This window comes from Diceros bicornis, chromosome 38 (genome assembly GCF_020826845.1).
Source record: "Diceros bicornis minor isolate mBicDic1 chromosome 38, mDicBic1.mat.cur, whole genome shotgun sequence".
NCBI classification, from domain to species: Eukaryota; Metazoa; Chordata; class Mammalia; order Perissodactyla; family Rhinocerotidae; genus Diceros; species Diceros bicornis.
Window position 1 is genome coordinate 25565949 of NC_080777.1, and position 24315 is coordinate 25590263.

The 24315-nt window shown below is 35.1% G+C and overlaps 1 protein-coding gene across 2 annotated transcripts in view; it reads left to right on the forward strand.

The window, feature by feature from the left end:
• Nucleotides 1-24315, forward strand: part of CFH (complement factor H) — an 85958-nt gene that overhangs the window by 43750 nt on the left and 17893 nt on the right. Inside the window, exons 10-15 of one of the 2 annotated variants that reach the window (XM_058533728.1) lie at nt 10227-10409; nt 12030-12206; nt 17495-17671; nt 18471-18653; nt 18761-18940; nt 21380-21550. In XM_058533728.1, coding sequence (XP_058389711.1) covers nt 10227-10409; nt 12030-12206; nt 17495-17671; nt 18471-18653; nt 18761-18940; nt 21380-21550 — 1071 coding nt within the window. The remainder of the gene's footprint in view (nt 1-10226; nt 10410-12029; nt 12207-17494; nt 17672-18470; nt 18654-18760; nt 18941-21379; nt 21551-24315) is intronic. The other variant, XM_058533729.1, reaches the window with a different exon arrangement.

The window sequence follows — 24315 nt, forward strand, 5'->3', positions numbered from 1 at the left end:
CTTTGACAATGACCCATGGACAAGAGCACCTTTTTTGGAGTTGAGGAATCCAGCAGAGACATTTCAGCTCACCATTGGAGCAAAAATATCCCAGATTGGATGTATTGAAGAGGGTGAGAGGTACAGTTTCACTTACCTGTGTCATCCCTCCCCTACATTGGCACAGCTCAGTGCCAAGAGAGATCCACTCGGCCCAAGATTTTCTCACTGGGGGAAAGAAAGAGACTGTTAGTGAGTGTTTGACTTCCTCAGCTGTGGGCATCACTGACAAAAGGGCCCATTTCTACCCCAACACATCCAGAATACTGGGGCGATCTGCATGATTGGCTGGTTTGGGAAGAGCTTGGAGCACAACATACAGGCTCAGAATGTCTCAAGGGACACAAATCCTACTAAGCACTTTGCAGACTTCATCAGGAACCCTGCCCACTAGCCACTGAAGATGCTTTGCCTGCAGGTCCTGCTCACCCACATGCACCCCAACACATCTCACCCACACACTCCCCATCCCATGATCAGCTTCCTGTGTATACTCCCAAAAGTAGCAAATACTAGCCTTTGAACATAGCTAGTGTGCAAACTCAGAAAGCCAATCTCACTCCACAGGAATGGGGGAAGCATAAACTTAATCCTTCAGCATTTCTTCAGGGAAAGCAAACAGGAAGCTGTTAGCACCCAGACTGGCTTTGCAGGGCTGAGGGAAGACGTACACTGTAAGAATTCCCTCCCAGGAGTTTCCAATAAGTGTAGAGCCAGTATATCCACAGAAAAGGTCTGAAAAAGCATCAGAATCCCTAGCAGGGGTGACGGAAGTTATTTCTTTACCAAATTCAGTCAGTAAACACTAGAAGAATTGACTGCTTCTTTAAATGCAAAGACAGCAATGCAACACTTCAAGAACCATGAAAAATCAAGGAAACGTGATACCACAAAATGCACACAATATTTTTCCAGCAACTGAACCCAAATGATGAAGATCTATGATTAGCCTATTAAATAATTCAAAATTCTTGTTTTAAGGAAGCTCAGTGAGCTACAAGAAAACACAAAAAGACAGTTCAAACAAATCAGGAAAACAATGAGAAACAAATCATAAAAAGAAATAAAGAGAAATTCTGGAACTCAAGAACTCAAGGAATGAAATGAAAAATACAATGAGAGCATCAACTACAGACTTTACCAAACAGAAGAAAGAATATGTGAAGTAGAAGACAGGATATTTGAAAGTTTCTAGTCAGAGGAAAACAAAGGAAAAATAATTATAGAATGAAGAGAGCCTACGTGAATTGTGGTAGTTTATGAAGTGAAACATTGTAGGCATTAAGAGAGTCCCAGAATGAGATGAGTTAGAGACAGGGGCTGACAGTTTATTTAAAGAAATAATTTCTAAGACCTTACCAAATCTGGGAAGAGATATGGACTATCAAAATGAAGAAGCTCACGAGACCCCAAACATATTCAAGACATAAAATCTTTTACAATACACATTATAATAAAAATGACTGAAACCAAAGACAGAGAGAACTTTGAAAGAAGCAAGAGCAAAAAATACCTCACATTCACGGGAACCCCCAAAGGATATCAGGAGATTTATCAATAGAAACCTTGATGGAGGGGAGAGTGGGATGATGTATTCAAAGTGATGAAATAAAGAAAAAACTTTCAAACAAGAATACTTTACTCAGCAAAGCCACCTTACAGAAATGAAGGAGCAGTAAAGACTTTACCAGACAAATCAAGGCTGAGGGAATTCCTGAACACTAGACCTACCTTACAAGAAATGCTAAAAGCAATTCTTCAAGTTGAAATGTAAGGATATTAATTTCTAACATGAGAACATATAAATGTACACAACATACTGGAAAGGTAAATATATTGTTAAATTTAGAATACTCGAATTCTTTAATATGTTGGTGTAAAAGTCACTTAATTCCTATATAAAGATCAAAGGACAGAAGTTTTAAAAATAGTTATAGATACAATAATTTGTTAATGGATACTCCATAGAAACATATGTAAATTGTGACACAGTACCATAAAATGTGTGGAGGGGAGTCAGAGGGTATAGTTCGTGTGTGCAAACAAAGTGAATTTGTTATCAGCTTAAACTAGATTGTTATATCTATGATATTGTATGTAAGTTGCATGGTAACCATAAAGCAAAACCTATAGTAGGTTCAGAAAAGAGAAAGAGAAAGAAATCAAGGTATAGCACTATGGAAAATCATCAATTCTCAAACGAAGGCAGCAAGAGGAGGAGAAAGGAACAATGGAACTATGAAGCACTTAGAAAACAATTAATTAAATTGCATTGCTAAGTCCTTACCTATCAATGATTACTCTGAATGTAAATGAATTGAATTATCCAATCAAAAGACACAGAAGGCTGACTGGATAGAAAAATAAAAGACTCAACTATGCAAGACTCGCTGTAGCTTTTAGGACACACATAGGCTGAAAGTAAAGGGATGGAATAAGATACTCTATGGAAATGGAAACTGAAAGAACCCAGGTGTAGCTAAACTTTTATTGGACAAATAAACTTTAAGTCAAACAGTAACAAGAGACAAAGAAGTCATTATACAGTGATGGAGGGGCCAAATCATCAAGAGGCCATAACAGTTGTAAATATATGTGCATTCGACATTGGAGCACCTAAATGTATTGAACAAGTACTAACATATCTGAAAGGAGAAAGAGATATATGATAGATATAGAAATAGAATATGATAGAAATAGAAATATGATAATAGTAGGAGACGTCAATACAGCACTTTTAACAATGGATGGATCATCCACCGAGAAATTCAATAAGGAAATGTTGAACTTGAAATGTACTTTTGACCAAATGGACCTAACAAACATATATAGAACTTACCATCCAACAGCAGCAGAATATATATTTTCTGAAGTGCACACGGTACATTCTCCAGGATAGATAATATAGTAGGTCACAAAAGAATTCTTAAAATTTTTAAGAAGTTTAAAATCATACCGAATATCTTCTCTGACTACAGTGGTATGAAAGCAAATATCAACAACAGAAGGAAAACTGGTAAATTCACAAATAAGTGGAAATTAAACAACTCACTCCTGATAAAAGAATGAGTCAAAGAAGACAGAATATATCTTAAAAGATATAACAAGAAACCACAACATACCAAAGACCTGTGAAAGTAGTTCTGTGAGAGGTGTTTATAGTGATAAATACCTACATTAAGAGAAAAGAATGATCTCAAAAAAAAAAAATCCAACTTTATACCTCAAAAACAAGTAAAAGAACTAAGTAAGCCTAAAGTCAACAGAAGGAAGAAAATAAGCAATATCAGAGTAGAAATACATGAAATAGAGACCAGAAAATAATGTATATAAAAAATCAACAAAACTAAGACTTACTTTTTTTAAAAAAGATAATCAAAATTGATGAACCTAAGGTTGATTAGAGGAAAAAAGAGACATTCAAATAAATAAAATCAGAAATAAAATTAAAGACATTACAACTGGTGCGACAGAAATACAAAAGATTATAGACACAATTCTACAATTATACACGAACAAATTGGATAACCTGGAAGAAATGGATAAGTTCAGAGAAACATAGAACTTACCAAGACTGAATCATAAAGAAATAGAAAACCTGAACGGAACAATGATAAGGAATATGAGATTTAACAGTGATCAAAAACATTCCTCCAGAGAAAAGCCCAGGACCAGAGGTTTTCAGTGGTGAATTCTACCAAACATTTAAAGAAGAATTAATGCCAATCTTTCTCAAACCATTCTAAATAATTGAGGATAGGAGAGAACACTTCCAAAATCATTTTATGAGGTCAGCATTACCTTAATACCAAAGCCAGACATGAACACTACTAGAAAAGAAAATTATAAGCCAATATCACTGATCAACATAGATGCAAAATTGCTCAACAAAATATTGTCAAACTGAATTCAACAGCACATTAAGAGAACACACCATGATGAAGTTGGTTTTATCCATGGGATTCAAGCATGGTTCAGCAGAAGCAAATCAGTAAAATTGACACACCACATTAACAATATGAAGGGTAAAAATCATATGATAATCTCAACGGATGCCAAAAATGCATTTGACAAAAATCAACATCCGTTATGATTAAAAATAAATACCATTGGGGCTGGTCCCATGGAGTAGTGGTTAATTTTGGCAGGTTCTGCTTCAGCCTATGGGTTCATGGGGATGGATCCCAGGCTCAGACCTAACCACTTGTCAGCCATGCTATGGCAGCGACCCAATACAAAATAGAGGAAGATTGGCACATATGTTACCTCATGGCTAATCTTCCTCAAGCAGAAAACAAGGAAGATTGGCACAAATGTTAGTTCAGGGTGAATATTCCTCGGCAAAAAAAAAAAAAAAAAATTACTCTCAACAAATTATTCACTGCAGGAACTTACCTCAACATAATAAATATCAGGCATGAGAAGCCCACAACTAACATCATACTCAACAATGAAATGGTGAAAGCTTTTTCTCAAGGATCAGGAAAAAACTAGGGTGTCCACTCTCACCATTTCTCTTCAGTATAGTACAGGACGTCCCAGCCAAAACAATTAGGCAACGAAAGGACATAAAATGCATCCAATCAGGAAAGAAAGAGGTAAAATGTTCTCTGTTTGCAGGTGACATGATGTTATACATAGAAAACCCTAAAGACTCCACCAAAAAACTCTTAGACTTAATAAAAGAATTCATTAAAGCCACAGGACACAAAATCAACATATGAAAATCATTTTCATTTATACATGAACAATGACCTATCAGAAAGAGAAATTAAAAAAACAACGATTGACAATAGCATCAAAAATGAGAAAATATCTAGGAATCAATTTAACCAAGGAGGTGAAACACTTGTAACCTGAAAACTATACCACATAGTTGAAATAAATTGAAGAAGACATGAATAAATGGAAAGATATCCCATGTTCATGGACTGAAAGCATTAATATTGTTAATTACATACTACTGTTAATTACATACTGTCCATACTACCCAAAGTGACCTACAGATATAAAGCAATCCATAAAATCCCACTGACATTTTTCACAGAAAGATAAAAAATAATCCTAAAATTCTTGTGGAACCACAAAGGAACCCCGAATAGCCAAAGCAATCCTGAGAGAGAAGAATAAAGCTAGAGACACCACACTTCCTGATTTCATACTATATTACAAAGTGATAATATTGAAAACTATATGGTACAGACACACAGATCAATAGAACGGAATCAGGAGCCCATAAATAAACCCATGCATATAGAGTTAACTAATATTTGAGAAGGGAGCTAAGAATAAACAATGGGGAAAGGAATGTCTTCAGTAAACGGTGTTTGAAAGACTGGATATCCACAACCAAAGGAATGAAATGAGACCCCTGTATTAAATCACTGAGGAAAATTACTCTAAATGGATTAAAGACTTAAATCTAAGACTTGAAACCATAAAATTCCTAGAAGAAAACATAACAAAATATCCTCTTGACATTAGTCTAGGCAACGATTTTTTTTTTCATATGACACCAAAAGCACAGGCAATAAAAGCTAAAATAAATAAATAGGACTACATCAAACTAAAATGCTTCTGCTCAGCAAATCAACAAAATGAAAAAGCAACCTGTGGAATTGGAGCAAATATTTGCGAACCATATATCAGATAAGGGGTTAATAAAAAAATATTATAGGGAACTTATACAACTCCATAGCAAAATAAACAACCAATCCAATTAAAAAATGGGCAAAGGATCTGAACAGATGTTTTTCTGAAGAATGCATGTAAATAGCAAACCAGTACATGAAAAATTACTCAAAATCACTCATCATCATGTATATGCAAATCAAAATCTCAAGAAGCTAGCTCTGTATATTTGTTAGAATGGCTTTTATCCAAAAGACAAGGGATAACACGTGCTGGTGAAGATGTGGAGGAAAGGGAATACTTGTACATTTTTGGTGGGAAGGTAATTTGTTACAGCTATGTGGAAAACAGCATGGAATTTCCTCAGAAAGTTAACTGTCATATGATCCCTCTTTGGGCTATGTTTCTGAAGGAAATGAAATCAGTATCTGGAAGAGATATCTTCACCCCCATATTCACTGCAGCATTATTCACAATAGCCAAACTATTGAAATATCCAAGTGTCCATGGATGGATGAATGGATAAGGAAGATGTGGTATGTATATGTACAATGGAATATTACCCAACCATCAGAAAGAAGGAAATCCTGCCATTTACAACAACATGGATAAACATAGAGGATGTTATATTAAGTGTAATAAGCCAGAGAAAGACAAATAATGCTTGATAAATCTGATATGCAGAACCAAAAAAGAAGCAAGAAGAAGAAAAAGTCAGGTTCATAGACACAGAGAGTAGAATGGTAGTTACCAGAGGCTGGGGAGTGGGGAAAATTGGGAGACGCTGATCCAAGGGTGTAAGACTTCAGTTATTAGATGAATAATTCTGGAGATCTAATGCACAGCTTGATGACTATAATTAGTTATAATGTATTATATACTTGAATTTTGGTAACACTATAGATCTTAAGCATTCCAACAACAACAAAATGATACCTATATGAGGCGATATATGTGTTAATTAACTTGATTTTTAGAATCATTTCACAACGTATATGTGTACCAAATCATCTCATTGTACACTTTACATATATACAATTTTGTCAATTATTTTTCCAAAAAGCTAGGGAGGCAAACTGTAATAGACATACAAAAGATAAGGAGAAAAGTGTCAAAGCAAATAACTACAAAACATAATCAAATAACAAAGGAGGACATCAAAAGGGGAAGAGATTGAAAAAACTATTGCAAAACAGAAAACAAGTATCAAAATGTCAAAAGTAAATCTTCACCTATCAATAATTACTTTGAATGTAAATAGATTAAGCTCAAGTATTAAAAGGAATAGAGTACCTGAATGATTAAAAAAACAGAAAACAAATGATATATTATCTATAAAAGACTCACTTTAGACTTAAAGAGACAAGTAGAATAAAAGTGAAGGTATGGAAAATAATATTTCACGTAAATTGCAACTAAAAGAATGCAGGGGTGGCTATCGTTATATCAAAAATTTTAACTTTATGTCCCAAACTGTCTCTAGAGACAAAAGTCATTATATGATAATAAAAAAGTCAATTCAACAGGAAGGTGTAACAATTTTAAACATATGTGCACCTCACATTTGAACACCTAATCATATAAAGCAAAGATTGACAGGTTTGAAGAGGAGAAATTGACAGCAATACAGTAATTTTGAGTTGATTTTTGTATATGGTATAAGATAAGGGCCCAATTTTATTCTTCTGTATCTGGGTATCCAGTTTTCTTAACACTATTTGTTGAAGGAACCATCCTTTCCCCAGGGTGTGTTCTTGGCACGCTTGATGAAGATCAGTTGACCATATATGTGTGGATTTATTTCTGGATTCTCTGTCCTTTTCCATTGGTCTATTTGTCTGTTTTTATGCGAGTAACATACTGTTTTGACTAGTGTAGCTTTGTAATATATTTTGAAATCAGGAAGTGTGATATCCTCAGCTTTGTTCTTGCTCAAGATTGCTTTGGCCATTCGGGATCTTTTGTAGTTACCTATTAATTTTAGGATTGTTTTTCCCATTTCCGTAAAGAACGCCATGGGGATTTTGAGTAGGATTGCGTTGAATCTGTAGGTCACTTAGGGTAGTATGGACATTTAACAATGTTGAAGACTCCAATCCATGAACACTGAATGTCTTTCTGTTTATCTGTCTTCTCTAATTTCCTTCATTCATGTATTATAATTTTCAGCCTACAAGTTGTTCACTTATTTGGTTAAGTTTATTCCTAAGCATTACATTCTTTCTGTTGTTAATGTAAATGTGATTGTTTTGTTAATTTCCTTTTCAGATAGTTTGTTGTTAGTGTGTAGAAATGTTTCTAATTTTTCTATGCTGATTTTTTGTCCTGTAACTTGTTGAAGTTGTTTACTAGTTCTAACAGCTTTATTCAATCTGTAGCATTTTCTATGTATAAGATCATGTCATCTACATAGAGAGATAATTTTATTTCTTCCTTCCTAATTCGGATGGCTTTTATTTCTTTTTAAAATTTTTAATTTTGTTAATGTTTAAATTTCTTATTGAGGTAAGATTGGTTTATTACATGGTATACATTTCAGAGGTATATTATTATATTTTAACTTCTGTATAGACTACCTCGTGTTCACCATCAAAAGTCTAGTTGCCATTTGTCACTGTAGATTTGTGTCCATTTACCCCTTTCACCTCTATTTGTTGGCTAATTGCTCTGGCTAGGACCTCCAGTACATATTGAACAAAAATGGTGCTAGTGGGCACACTTGTCTTCCTCCTGATTGTAGAAGAATCTATCATCATTGGCCCAGACAGAGATTCTGGGTGCTTCTCAAAACTCTTTGCTCATCCAACCTGTCGTCTTTGTGTTTAGCATTCCCCAGGAGTCTAGAGTAAGCCAAGTCTCATCAGTGTCCTGAGATAGGCAAGATAGAAGCCAGGCCCTCAAGGAGCAGCCAGAAAATTTGAGGTTCTAGATGTGTGGTCCAGTTCATTCTCTACTCAGGGTGAGGCTGGGAGCTGGAGTTTCTCATTCCACTCACTCTGCACTGAGGTGGGGAGAGGAGTTGTGGCAATGCATGCACACTCCTTCAAACCGCATGCTCTGTCAAGCCATTATTTTGGCCTCTGGAGCCCCTAGGCATCTAGCCAATTGTGGTCTTCGTCAGCTCTCAGAGACAGGTTAATTAGAAGACAGTTCTTCAGGCAGCAGCTGGAAAAGACGAGGGTCTAGATGTGTGATCTAACTCCTTCCATGGAGAACTGGGAGCTGGGCTTTATGATCTGCTCACTCTGCTCTTGGCCGGGGCCTGAACTGTGAGAAGTGCTCGCACACCCACTCATAACTGACACTTGGTCCTCTGTAGTCCCCAGGAGACTAGCATATGCTGGGCCCTTTACCTTCCAGTCAGGTGACTTAGAAGCCAGATCCTGGAGTAGCAGTTGGAAACTTGGGACACAAGATGTAGGGTTCCAACCATTTGTTCCTCAAGGAGAAGCTGTGAGTTGGGCATTCCTTCCCAGCTGGATGGTGCTGTGCCAGGGGTGGGATTTATGATGAGACTGTATTGCAGTTTCTCCCACCACTTACCATTTTCTCACTTGCCTTGTCTGCAGGAATCTGTCAACCAGATTTGTATTTCTAATAAAGGGAATTGATACACCTGTAGCTGTTAATTCGGTTTGTGTGTGGGGAGAAGGAGAGGTCGAGGCATCCTATTCTACCATCTTACTAACTTTTCCATATTTTTTTCAAATTTATACTTATATTGGGTTTTGTTTGCTTTTCTTTTGTAATTTCTTAAGGTGGAAACAATTCTTGATTTTCAGTCTTAATTCTTTTCTAATATAGCTATTTAATGGTAAAATTTCCCTCTCAGGACTACCCTTAGGGTCAATTCAAAAAATTTTATTTAACATCTTTTTATTATCATTCAGTTAAAAGTACTTAATGTTTTCTCTTTTGCTGTCTTCTTTATCCATGGGTTATTGAATAAATGAAGCTGAGTCCTGTGCAGAGACGTAGTAAAGGACAAAAGTCTACTTTTACTCTTTCAAGTGAACTAGTACATAACTTGAGGAATCATCATTTTGGCCTAAGAAGATCAATAAATGTGTTGATCTTTGTCATCTTCATTGAACTCCTTGCATCCATATAGTTTTAAGCACCCAATTATGATGATCAACATTTCAAAATCTCAGGGCCAAAGGCTGTGGTTGCTGTGGTGGAAGATTCTCTGAGATCATCATCTGATCTGAGATACCCCAACTGGTTAACGGAGTTCTGGGGTTCCTTAAGACATCCAAATTAGGCAATATTGAACACAAGTCCCAGGAAAGGACCCATTACTAGAAGAGCTCTGGTATACTGTAGGCTCTAGATTCATTAGACCAACAGATTTCTAATAATTTTTCAGAAGAGATTCTGAGTATTTTAAATCTTGTTTTGTTCCCCCCAAATATGAATAAATTATCTTGATTTAATATCTTTGGAAACTCATAGTCTATTTTCTTTGCACAAGAAGTTGGATGATTAGGATTTTTTCAGGTTATCATTTACAAATGACATATACTTGTCTTTTCCTTATGCTTTCTCCCTTTTAGAAACATGTTCAAAATCAGATATAGAAATTGAGAATGGATTTATTTCTGAATCTGACTTTACATATCCCTTAAATAAACGAGCACGATACAAGTGTAAACCAGGATATGTAACAGCAGATGGTAGAGCATCAGGATCAATTACATGTCTGAAAAAAGGATGGTCAGCTCAGCCCGCATGCATTAGTAAGTAATGGACTGTTATTATTCTTCATCCTGATGATCGTTGTACAAAAGTTTACTTTAATTCTTTTTTGGGGGTCTGAGATGGTTCCACTTGAAAAGACAAATAAAAAACCTTTGAGGAGAATATATGTTATTTTGCCTTTTAAGATTAATTAGTGGTGGGGTATAATATGAGTGCATCTTTCAGTTCAAGTGTTCCCTCTTTAAGACCTCCTGTGATTTCAAAACTACTTAGGAAGCCTTATGTGTAATCTGGTGTAAACTCATTTATTATTAGGTGAGACCTTTGTACCTGTTGTACCTGCTTTAAGGTGATCAGACTTTCATGTCTCAGTCCTTGCTGCTGGACAGGAGAGTTATTTTTTTAAGCGAAGACATAGGTTCATAATGTATAATCTTAGACTATTTATAATTTATTTGTTTTATACTGTAGGATAGGACCACTTCTGAAAAATCCTCTCCCTTAGAAAATCTTCCTAAACATCTAATTATTGGAGACTGAGAAACACTTCTAGAAGGTACCAAATTTTTCTGTGTTGAAAGATTTCCCTGTCCCATTACCTAGATGTTTATGAAGATTTTCTAAGAACAATTTGCTCAGTTTATCTTATTATCCTAAATCCACACAATAACATTTTTTGAAATGATATAACATATTTACTTTAAGTGAAAAGGATATTTAAAATATCCATTTTTGCTGTTTTCATTTCATCTTTATTAAATCTCTTTGCTTACTATGGGCACTAGGCAAAGAGAAAATGAAAAGTTGCCTCCATATCAAACTCAATTTATAGTAAATTGTGATAAGCTATCCATTATAACACTCTTATTATGGAAGAGAAAATGTCTCTATTAAATAAATTTTTACTAGTATGTTTTTAGTTTTGCTCTTTTTTTAAATCTTAAGCTAGCTGGTTTCATAACACATTATAAAATTTGAGATAAATTATTTAAACCTTTATTAACAGCACTCTAGTATAATGTTAGTGATAACTGAGACTATTTTTTAACAATTTACTTTCTTATAACTTATTATAAGCAATAGAACTGTCTCTACATTCAATCTTGATAAGTATAAAAGAACACAAAGCATTTAGGAAAATATTTGGGAAAGCAATATCAGCACGTGTGCTTTAAAAATTAGAATGTTTTAAGGCAGAGTTTTATAGAAATTTAAAAAATTTACTTGCATTGTTGAAAATTAATCTTTTATTTCAACTAATCCATTTTCTCTGGCACATATGTCATGACTGCTAATAAGTTGGGCATCTTAATTCACAAAATGCTATTCTGCTTTTCTAAAAAAATGTACTGGCCTTTTTTCTTACTAATATGGGATAAAAACATGAGTATAATTGAATTGAGAAAAATATTCTTAAAATAAATTTTTCAGAGAGTATAAGTGATGAGAAAAATGCTACGTATAAACTCTTTTTAGAGTAAGAATTTCAGGACAAAGATTTATCACTGGCATTCTCGGATTATTTCCATATGATATTTAATTTATCAGCACATACTAATTGATAGAGTCTTTTATTTCCCATTGGTATGGGACATACCCATTCAGATTGTTCATTTAATAATATTAGAAATCAAATCTTCCATTCTGTTACGCATTAGAATCTTGTGATATGCCACTATTTGAGAAGGCCAAAGCCAAAAGTGATAGAACATGGTTTAAGCTCAATGACAGATTGGACTACGTGTGCCATGATGGTTATGAGAGCAGAGATGGACACACCACAGCTTCCATAGTTTGTGGTAACGATGGCTGGTCTGATACACCCACATGTTATGGTAAGAATTGTTTTTTCAGGTATGCTTTTGTTCAAGACGAACAAAATTAACATTAATTTGTGAAAATTTTGAATTATCAAGATTCGTTTTGAAGGAATAATAATTAAATTCAAGGTGTCACCTTCTGATTTATTAAAAACTTGGAGCAGAGGTTATTTTGAAGCCCAGAGATAATAATCTACCTTTAACACCGTGCATTAAAGTACTGTTTCCCATGGGCCATATGTATCATAGATTTGTGATTAAAGTATAATTGTTTTTGTTATTCCAAATGCAAACTTTCATATTATTTAAAACACGGCACTCATTACCAAAATTACAGTTACATAGAAGTTACTCAGGTATTTTGCTTCTGGTTCAGTCTTACCCATCCCACCTTGAGTGTTAATTTCTGCAGGTGCTGAAAAGAACTTTTATTTTCTGACTTTGAAAAGTCCCGTGAACTGTTACAAGAATCTCTTTTATGTTTGCCAATCAGCTGTCTGTTTTCCGGGGATGGAAATAGGGTTTGAATCTGTAGTAAACCGAGTGGAAGTAGAGTGTTCCAAGCCAAAGGAACAGTATGTGCAAAGCATTGAAAACAAAACAATATTTGGAAAATATCAGGGTGAGTTGACTCTACTCAAGATGTGGGAGAATTTTATGAGCTGAGGCTGGAGAAGAGACAAAGGAAAGATTGTCCAGGTTATTTCAGGGCATGTTAGCATCTGTATTAATTTTATGATTGATGAAAAGCCATGAAGGAGTTTTAAGGAAAGGAACAATATAAATTTCTTTGGACTTTTGAAGGTTTTCTTTTTCTTTATGCTGTGCTTGTGATGAACAAGAGAAGATTCAGGAGTCCATGTGGGTGAGAAAGGGTGGGGATTGGGATAGGGTGATGGCTGAGAGATGCCGAGCAGAGGAAAGATTTGGGATATGTTTTGGTGGTAGAAACATAGGTAATGTGTTGAAATGTTGGGTATGAAAAAGATTAAGAGGTCAAGGAACTCACATGTTTATTTGACTTTATGTTTTTGAGCAGGCAGGTAAATGGCAACGTCTTTTGGTGAAGTGCTTCTGGAAGGAGAGAGAGCACTTTGGAAGGAACATCCCAACTTTTGCCTTGGACACATTATGGTTGAGCTGCCCATGGACAATCAAAATCAGATATGTAAACCACAGAGTTAGATGTGTAGGTCTAGGCAAGAGATATAAATGTGGGATTATCACCATGCAAATGATGATATCACATTGGAAAAGAATAAAGAATGAAAGGAAAAGAGAGCTCAGGACTCAGTCCTGCAGCTTCCCAACATTTAGGTGTCACAGGGAAGAGGAAGAGAAGGCAAAGTAGATAGAAAAAAGGAGGACCCAGAGACTCAGAAGAAAACCTGTACTAGTGAACGCTGTCACAGACATGAGGAGAAGAAATGACTGAAGGCAGAGGAAACAGATGGAGTGGTTAGTAGTGAAGCGGGTGGAGTCAGGCTGGCCGGGTTCTACTTCCCGCTCCACCACTCGCTAAGCATGTATCTTAGGTCAGCAACCACGCCTATTTGAACATCTCTTCGCTCTTCCTTATCTGAAAAGTGTTTTAATATTTACAATTGTCATAATATTTCAAAGGATTGTTTTGATTAATAGACTAAATTATCCTTATAAAGCTCTTGCCACAGTATCTGTCAAAAAATAAACCTAATGAATTATAATCTACTTACATTATTATGATAAATTGAGTGGTGAATATTTCTAATTGAGTAGATATGTCCAGTTAGGAGACTGTAAAAATGTGTTGTATTTGGCTACATCAAGGCCAATAATAAGTGTAGCAAAAACAATTTTGGATTGAGTACATGTGGCAGAACCTAAATAGAATTTACTGAATAAAAATGATTAGTAAGAAATTTCATAAAGCATGTGAGCATAATTCTTTCAAGAAGGTTGACTGTGCCACAGAATAGGAAATTCAGAATATTGCTAGAGGAAATTATACACTCAAGGGAGTATTGTTGTTTCTTCTCTTTTTGATGAGGAAGATTGACCTTGAGCTAACATTCGTGCCAATTTTCCTCTACTTTGTATGTGGGACACCACCACAGCATGGTTTGATGAGCGGTGTGTAGGTCTGCGACCGGGTTCCGAACCTGTGAATCCTGGGCTGCTGAAGCAGAGTGCACAAACTTAACCACTACCCCTCTGGGCCAGCCCAAGGGGGTATTTTGTTTTAAAGATGGGAGACATGAGAGTGGACTGAATGCTGATGAGGATGCAGGAGAGAGGGAAGCAGGGAGACACGGAATACATGAAGCAGATAGTTCCCTGTGAAGGTGGGAGAGAAAGGGAACCAGAGCTCCTGTGGAAGTAATAGGGTTAGGCAGTGATGGGGCTACTTCCAACTTTTCACAGGAGGAAGGAAGGAAAATAGATGTGTAAATGTAACGCTGGGGAGAAGCAGGAGCTGATGGTTTCTATTTTCCTTTGAACTACGAGACAAAGTCATCTGAGATTGAGTGGTGCATGGGGAAAGGAGGAGAGGGCACACTAGGTAGAGTAGCAAAGGTTTCAAATAGAGACTTGTGAGAGACACACAGTGAGCTCATTATAGAGCTGAGGTAGACTTGCTTAGCAGTGTCTTGATCCCAGTGAATTGGATTCACGCTGATAGCAAACACCTATCATGGGCTAGAAATAGGCTAGGAGAAAATGGTGAAAAACGCAAACATGGGTCTGCCTTTTGAGACCTTTCATTCCAGCATGAAAAAACCAATGAATTAAGGCAAATAATGAACAAATGATAAAAATGTTTTAAATATATTTGATATATGACTATGTTCAAAGAAACAAAAGAATGCAAGAACTTTGAAAATAGGAGAGGATGGATGGATCTACTTTATATAGGAAGGCATCTAAGCAAAGAAAGGGTGACAACCATTCAGGATAGAGATAGGGGTCTGTCCACAGCTGAGGCAGCAAAGAACTTGAGCTATTTAAACAATTCAAAGATCGTAAAGCCTGGAGTCTGGATTGAGAGGGGGAGAGAGATATAAGATGCCATTGGAAGTGCAGGCAAGGGATGGATTGTAAAGAGTTTGGATTTTATTCTAAGTGAAGTGGAAAGCTTTCAAGATGATCATGAATTTCTTTTCTGGGATTAGAGGCAGATCCAGGTTTTATGAAGCCAGAAGCTTTTACATTTTGAGGGGCCTTCTTTAAAAAAGAATGCAAAATCATGACTATATAATTCCCATGGTCTTTGCAACGTCACCACATGACAGGAAACATGAAGGAGAAGAAGTTGGAGTCACAGAGACAGCAGTGGAAACTGATGTGGCCAACATGGCTTTCTATTGCAAATTTTATAAAAACGTATGACCTTGTGAACACATTGCTCGGAATTTGCCAGCACAGTGTAGGCCTCCAAATATCAAATGAACAAATCACAGTTTACTAGTCTTTTCAAATCACTTCCCTCAAACATGTAGCAGAAAAGTGCACACAGATTGGCTGATATCTGAGTTTATTTCCAATATCCTGGGTGTTCTCTCCTTTGTGGAGGGATTTCCAAATAATTGTTGCTGTCATAAGCCACTTAAGCCCAACAATGTTTACAGCAATCTTAAATAAATGTACACTTCAGAGCAAAAAATTCATGCTCACGTTTGCAAGCATCAGTGCTAGAATTTAGGATTTTGAATTTCGATAAAGACAAATATCTCTAATTCAGAGTATGCCCATTCAAAGTCTTTAAATCACATTTCTTACGTCATTTTCTTTATATAAATATAACAGTTATAAAATAGTCAACAGCCAAACTCTGTTGTTGTTGTTGTTGTTAAGGCAGCGCTTTTCATAATGTGATGAGATGGATAATTTATGTCAAAGGAGCAGAAAATATACAAACAAAGACACATACAAATAAAAGAATTGCTATGTAGAAGATTGGAATAGAATTTTAGGAGAGGAATCCAAGTGGTTTTTGTTGTGTTACCTTCTGAACTCAACTTGAAGACTCAACATTAAAACAAAAACAAAAGCAAATTTATTGAGTTCTTTTTGTGGCATTAGTTTTAAAAATGTTAACACGTCTAATTTTATAAGTTTTAGTTAGTAAAAAATTTCTTTTTAGTATGACTCTAATTTTTAAGTTAATTTTTAATTTTATTAATTAATTTGCAAGATGGAAAATTTCTAAATAAGAAAAATGCATTTTTCGTAATAGCAATGTCACAAATTTCACAAGTTTTAAGGGATATTTTACACATTTCTTATTTGAATCAGAATAATTAACATTGTATTAGTAGCTAGTATAAATAATAGGTTTAATAAGAATAGATATTTGTATATTATAGAAATATTCATAATACATAGACTACACCTAGCTATATGGCCTCGAACGTGTTTTTTCATTTTGTTTCAAGTTTCAATTTGATTTCTGAATATTAATTAAGATATTAATTAGGAATATTAATTAAGCAGTTTTTAATGTTCCTATAATTAAAATGCATTAGCAATGCCTCTTTTGTGTGTTCTGGTTCTCAAATTACTTTAAACAAAATTACCAGTTGCTTTTAGGTGTGCGATTTAAGAATTGTAGCATTAGTTTTTTTTTTTTTAATGTTTTTCTCTCTTTATCTCCAATATAAACTTTTTTTTTTTTTCCCCCGAGGAAGATCAGCCCTGAGCTAACATCCATGCCAATCCTCCTTTTTTAGCTGCGGAAAACTGGCTCTGAGCTAACATCTATTGCCAGTCCTCCTCCTCTTTTTTTTTTTCCCCCAAAGCCCCAGTAGATAGTTGTATGTCATAGCTGCATATCCTTCCAGCCGCTGCATGTGGGACTAGGCCTCAGCATGGCCGGAGAAGCGGTGTGTCGGTGCTGGCCCGGGATCCGAACCTGGGCCGCCAGCAGCGGAGCACGCACATTTAACCGCTAATCCACTGGGCTGGACCAGTGATAGTTTTTTTAATGTGGGAGAGTACTTTTATGTTTTGAGAGTACAGAAAATGTAACATTAAATTTTATAAATGTCAGTGATAAAATCAGATCTAGTATAAGCAAGTTGACTTTACAAATAAATTTTCTGGGTACAAATATTGCTGTTCAATACCTTAATATTGCTCAAAGAGTCTTATATGGATTTAGAGGGTGTATAAAACCTAACATGTAGCATTTCTCAAGGAAGAGGATTTTGTCTGCTGCCCCTCTGTATATGCAGTTCCTAGCTCCTCATTTTCACATGACATACATAAAATTTACTTTGGCAAAGATTATATATTCTGATTAAATTATTTGACCTTCTTTATAGAAAGAGAATGCAGTATTCCCCAAATAGACGGCTTATTAAATGTTGACCCCAGGAAAAGCACTTACAAAGTTGGAGATGTACTGAAATTCTCCTGCAGACCAAGACGTACAAGAGTTGGAGCAGATTCAATTCAGTGCTACCACTTCGGATGGTCCCCTGATTTTCCAATATGTAAAGGTGAATATGTATCTCGCAATTGCTGAAACAAGAATTGGAATTTTGGATATCAACTTTTTCTCCTCTCTTAATTTTCTGTTTGTTTCCAGTGTGTCTATAATCTCATGCATTAAGCCAGGTTATACCTGTGAAGGACATGTGTTCCATAGAAGATACTTCAGATTTCCTTCTTTGGGAAATTAATCTCCAGTTGTTTCTTGTGATATGTAGTGGAAGTCTCCATAGATACATACATGGTGTCTGACACTGGAGGGATTTCTTTTGTTACTTCTCCTTTTGCCTACAATTCCACCATTAATATTGGACATTTTAGATAGCATGACCCTGACAACAAGTTTCATTGACTATGTCCAAAGAATATTCAAGGAGCTTCTAGTCAATTCAATCTCATGTGTGGCTTAATCAAAACTGAAATATGTTGATCAAATGCTTGCCCCCAATGGTGGTATTTTTTCAGAAAGTTTTCGTAAAATGTTTCTGTGGAATATGGATATTGTTATAATTTACACAACCATATTTATTAACTGGTTTGCATACACTTTTACAACATCTAGACTATTGAACCTATTTTCTGGTTTTAAATATACTTCCAATATGCTAGTTCAATAGTATAAGTAATAGACCTGGGAAACAAGAATCTGGTGTAAACTCCATTGTTTGGTCATTGTTTAAGGATGCTTTAATAAATTATATAAGAAATAATAAATAAATTAGGGAAAAACATCTTTCCGTTTTACTGGAATTTTAAGTTGAAAAAATAGACAATTTAAGCATTAATTACACAGTATTTCTACTCTAGAGCATGTACGGGTGTGTGGTCCACCCCCTCCACTCCCCAATGGAGAAGTTAAAGAAACACAGAAAGAGGAATATGGACACAGCGAAGAGGTGGAATATGTTTGCAATCCTAGATTTCTGTTGAAGGGTTCTAACAAAATTCAGTGTGTTGATGGAAAATGGACAACCTTGCCTGTGTGTATTGGTAATGTATAAAAAATATTAATGTTTAAACTTAAATCAACTTTTTGTTTTCATATACACACATAAATTATATCTTCAAGATAAACACATTTTTGTGAAAATTCACAGAGGAGGACAGTACCTGTGGAGATGTACCTGAGCTTGATCACGGCGATGTCCAGCCTTCTGCCCCTCCCTATCACCATGGAGATTCAGTAGAGTTCAACTGCAGAGAAGCATTTACAATGATTGGACACAGATCGGTTATGTGTCTTCGTGGAACCTGGACCCAACTTCCTCAGTGCATTGGTGAGAATACACTTCTCAATTGACATTTAATAGAGGTTAATATTTTTGTTGTAAAAACAGTATTCACAACCATGTTTTTGAAATTGAGAGATATTCTTGAAAATGTCAGGTCTTAAATTACAATGAATCCAAATGTTTGTTGTTGATAATTCATTGTGCGTACAGAGGACAAATATAAATTAGCAATAGAATTTCATGAATCTTTTTGTCTCTGATATTAACATTGTGTATCTTTATTAGTGTGAAGCTACATTTTGCTTAAAGATATTTATATGATTAAAATACAAGTACTAATTACCAGGAAAATATAACTATACTTGCACAAATACCATTTTTGTTTTTCTGTGGCACTTTCTTTTAGACCCTGGAAAACAAGGAAAAAGAGTTGAGAAAATACCCACTTGCTATACTCCTATAGGAATCTTGCCTATCCCAGAGCTTCTAACAATGATAATTTCTCATTCTGTTTCAAAAGCAGCAAAAAGAGGTTAATGTGCTGGAGGGTGGGTGGGCCACAAGCCCTCTAAGTCGTAGGAGGCAGTAGGAGTTGGGCCAGGAAACAAATCTGATTGATGCCCTGCACTCTGTAAGTGAATCATCCCGACCTTTGGATGACCAAGGCTTTCATAACTGGGAGAATCCCGCTGTCCTCTTTCATTTTTCCTTTGGAATGAGTTCTTTCCTGGAGTTTTCTTGGGTCCGACATTCAAAGGGATCCCTGGATGTCCAGTCTTACTTATTCATCAGATTTCTAGTCACTGATTATTCCAAGTAGAAGGTAGAGCTGAACCTCTGCTCCATTAGAGCAGGAATTCATAGCTATTTTGATCACTGACGTATTCTCAACACCCAAAAGACTGGCTGACATATAGGAGATATTCATTAGGATTTTGTTAAAAGAATCAATAAATTTGGTCACTTCTGAATCCTTACATCTTTCTAAACACATTCCTGTCACAGGTATTGCCAGTCCTTCAAGACCAAACCTCATCTCTGTCCTCTTCTATCTCCACAAATGATCTCACCTTATTTCCCGTGGGGAAAAAGCCATGGTAATGTTAGGCATGAAAACTCTCAACTTTCCACTCTAACGTACTCCAAACATCTGCTCCAATTAACATTCTCTTCTAATCTCAGAGTTTTCCTTTCTAAGGTGAATTCTTTACCTATATGCGCCTTCACATAATCCCCTTCAAGCTGTCATAGTCTTTACTGCAATTTTCTCCTTTCAGTGTCTATTTTGCACCTCCCTCTAGTCTAGCCGTTCAGTCCACTCAATTGTTTATTTTCTCTTAATAAACAAAGTAATCCTTTCAGAAACCAAGCAATCACAGGACATAGTGACAACCACCACCACCACTCTTTTGGCCACAGATCTTCCTTCAGTTTCCATCTCTGGAAGAATATCTAGTGTTGTCTTCCTCAACAATCTGGACCAGTCCTAAAAATAGAACTATTCCTCAAGACTCTGGTGTGTCTTGAATTAGTCTCCTTTACTTAACTGTTTTTTCAAGGTTGCAGTACAAAATCATAACTTTTCATTGGCCAGTTACTTGGGTTTTCTTTATTCTGTTCATCCTTACCTGACTCTGATCATTAATAAACCGTTAACAAATACTACCAAAATCCTACACTGATATTTTATCAGAATTCAAAAGGACTCTCGCCTGTATTGAATTTTTGAAATATGTAACTATATAAAACTTTTCTATAGTCAGTATTTAACTCATAGTCAAACCAGCAAAAATGTACTATCATGGCATTATATTATTGAAATATAGGGTGTTCTGGTGTATAAGCTAGCTTCTTAAAAATTCTAAGAATATATATAGAAAATAGGCTGTGACTTGAAGCACCCAATTTCTTATTCCAATTATCTTTCTCTTTTTAAATATCTGCTTAAATACTCACATTTTATACAATACATCTGAAATGTAGTTTTCTTATGATATTACATTACCTTTCTTGAAAAAATATATTTAAACTAATAACTTCATATATTCTAGTTCCACAGATAATTGTTGTTATTTTAATGTTTTAAGATTGTGGAATAAAAATGATGTAGAGATGCTTGAGATTAAGAAACGAATGAATGTGAGCATTTGCACAGATTTCAACTATGGGACAAAATTCAGTCATGGTGTGACTGTTGGCTGTATAGATCATCCAAAAAGTGATCCTCTTATGCTCTTCCCATCCCCAAAGTGCACAATGTCTGAATAATGGATATTTTCTCTGAAATTTCAAAGACTGTGCACAGGACTTATGGTCACACAAAATAGCCCATCTTATGCAATATGATGGGGAATAACTTTGTTGGTGGAATTTGTAGGTGTGCATTCTAATTTCATTATACCATTGACTCTATGGCTATCTTCTTGCACTATTTGCTTTGATTCTTATAATTGGTCTTTTCAAGGAAACATTTTCACTTTATAGCAACAGATGAACTTGAGAATTGTAAGTTACCAAAGATATTGCTGCGTGAGATAAACCCATCAGATAAAAATGAATTTAATCATGGCGACAACATAACTTACAAATGCAAAGGAAAATCCAAGCACTCAGTCTGTATAAATGGAAAATGGGATCCTGAAGCAAACTGCGCAGGTAAACTCTTATTTATAATATCTTCAAAATTTTATTCTATTTCTTCTTAACTTGTGAAAGTAGTATCTTTCTGTCTTTTAAAAATTTTACCTAATTATTGTTACAAGTAAGTTTCAAGCTGGAAGGTAATTTAGATATTAACCAAAACACTTTCTATGTAGTGATTTGTATCATGTGCACTAGTCAGCTATGTAACAAACCACGGAGAAACTTGGTGGTTTTAGACTAACATCTGGTGCTCATTACTATTAGAACACCATTGCTTCTAATTCCTTATATTACACCTACATCTGCCTATGCCTGTCTATGACTGTTATGTATCAATCAACCATCTATCTGTCTATCTGTCTGTCTGTCTGTCTATCTGTCTATCTTGGTATGTATCTGTCTATCTAGTCATCTATTTATCATTTGTTTATCTATATTAATCTTGAAAACTTTTGAGTCATGGTGACACCACTAATTTTGATTGAATAGAATAGAGTTCATTCCAGTTTTCCACTTTTCATATCTGTATTTCTGTTCTCTAAGTGTAGGGCACCTTGACTCACTCACCTCAATATTTTTACCAATTTCCTCAAGCCTAGAATGTACAGAAAGTAGTTTCATACCAATATAAAAACAAATCTACTATCTTCAGTTTAACATATTTTTAGTTCTTTAAAAAAAAGAAGTGATATTTATAGGCAGTACAGTACACATGTTCTACATTTTCTTCTAGAAGCTGTACAGTTTTAGCATTTATATATGGGTATATTATCAATCGTACATTAATTTTTGAAGATGGTGTAAAATAGGGGTTGGTGTTCTTTATTATATATGGATAACTAGTTGTTCTAGCAATACATATGGAAAAAATGTTGAAATGAAAATCAATTGGGCCGGCCCCGTGGCTTAGTGGTTAAGAGCGCGCACTCCGCTGCTGGCAGCCCGGGTTCGGATCCCGGGAGCGCACCGACACACCGCTTCTCCGGCCATGCTGAGGCCGCGTCCCACATACAGCAACTAGAAGGATGTGCAACTATGACATACAACTATCTACTGGGGCTCTGGTGGGAAATAAATAAAATCTTTAAAAAAAAAAAAAAAGAAAATCAATTGACTATGGAAATGTTTATTTATTTCTGGACTTTCTTCTCAGACCATTTTTCCATCTATCTCTTCTTAGCCCTGCCATATTGACTTGATATCTACAGCTTTAAAATAAGTCTTGAATTCTGATATATATATATTCTCCAATTATTGTTTTCCTTTTCAAGATTGTTTTAGTTATTCTGGTCTTTTCATTACTATAGAAATTTCAGGGAATACTAATCAAGTTGTATAAAATATCTGGTTGTATAATGAAAGAGATGGCTTGTATAATGAAAGATAAATTAGGGAGAACTGACATCTTAACCATATTGAGTGTTCAATCTGTAAATATAATGTATCTATACAATTATTTATTTCTGCTGCTATTTTCACCAGTAACGTTTTGTGTTCTAAAAAATTCTAAAAAAAGTTCTAAAAAATTTATTTCTATTTTGCATGTTTAATATTACAAATGCAATTTTTCAAACTTACATTTTCCATTTTTTTTGCTGTAAGTGTAAAGAAATGCACTTGATTTTTGTATATTTACTTTATCCTCTGAAACCATACTAAGTTGCCTTATTCATTGTAGATATTATTTTGTAAGCAACTGTATCATAGAAAATGCAAGATTTTATTTCTACTGGTCCATTTTAATTTTGATTTTTTGTTTATTTTCTTATCCTCTTGCACTGAGTAAGATCTCCAGTAAACTGTTGACGGGAAGAGATGAGAACCAACATCTTTGTCTTATTTCTGACCACTGGGAGACGATAGTCAATATTTTACCACAATTATAATGTCACTTTAGAATTTTTGTAGTTGCCCTTTATCAGATTCAGGGAATTTCCTTCTATTCCTACTTAGCTGAGTGAGAAGTTGTACCATCAACTAATGTTGAACGCTTTTAAATGCTTTTTATGCATATGATGATATGACTTTCTGAATTCTGTTAATATGGGAAATTAGAGATGTAAATTTTTGAATGTTGAACAAGTCTCTCATTCCTAGAGTCAACTCTACTTGGTGGTGATATATTATTCTCTCTATATTTTTGTTTACTTGATTTGCTGGTATATTTTTAAGGGTTCTTGCCTCTATGTTCACGGGGGATACGAATCTATCGTTACTTTTTCTTGTAATGTCTCTGCCAGGTTGCTCTTAGGGATGTTGTGACATCATAAAACAGATTGAGAAGTGTTCTCTGCTCCGCTGGTTTCTGAAAGTGCTGGTGTAAGATTATTATTGTATTATTTTTTCCCTTAAACGATTGATAGAATTCACCTGGGACGTCATCTGATGCCTAGTTTGCTTTTATGGAAGACTTGCTTGATGAAGAATTCAATTTCTTTACTAGGTAGTTGGCTATTCAGATTTTCTATGTTATCTCTGTCAAAATGTAAGGAGGTTGTATTTTTTAAGAATCATCTTGATTTTATCTAGTTTATCAAATTGATGGGTATAGTTACCATCAATAGAAATAGTTGCAGTTGTTTCTAATAGTTACTTAATATTCTATTTTCCTTTCACTTCTTTCAAATCTGTGGTGATGTCACTTCTTTCATTCTTGATATTGACATTTGTTCCTCTCTTTCATCTTGATCATCCTTCCTAGGGTTTTCTTTTTTTTGTTTGTTTTAAATTTTTGTTTATTGCAGTAACATTGGTTTATAACATTGTATAAATTTCAG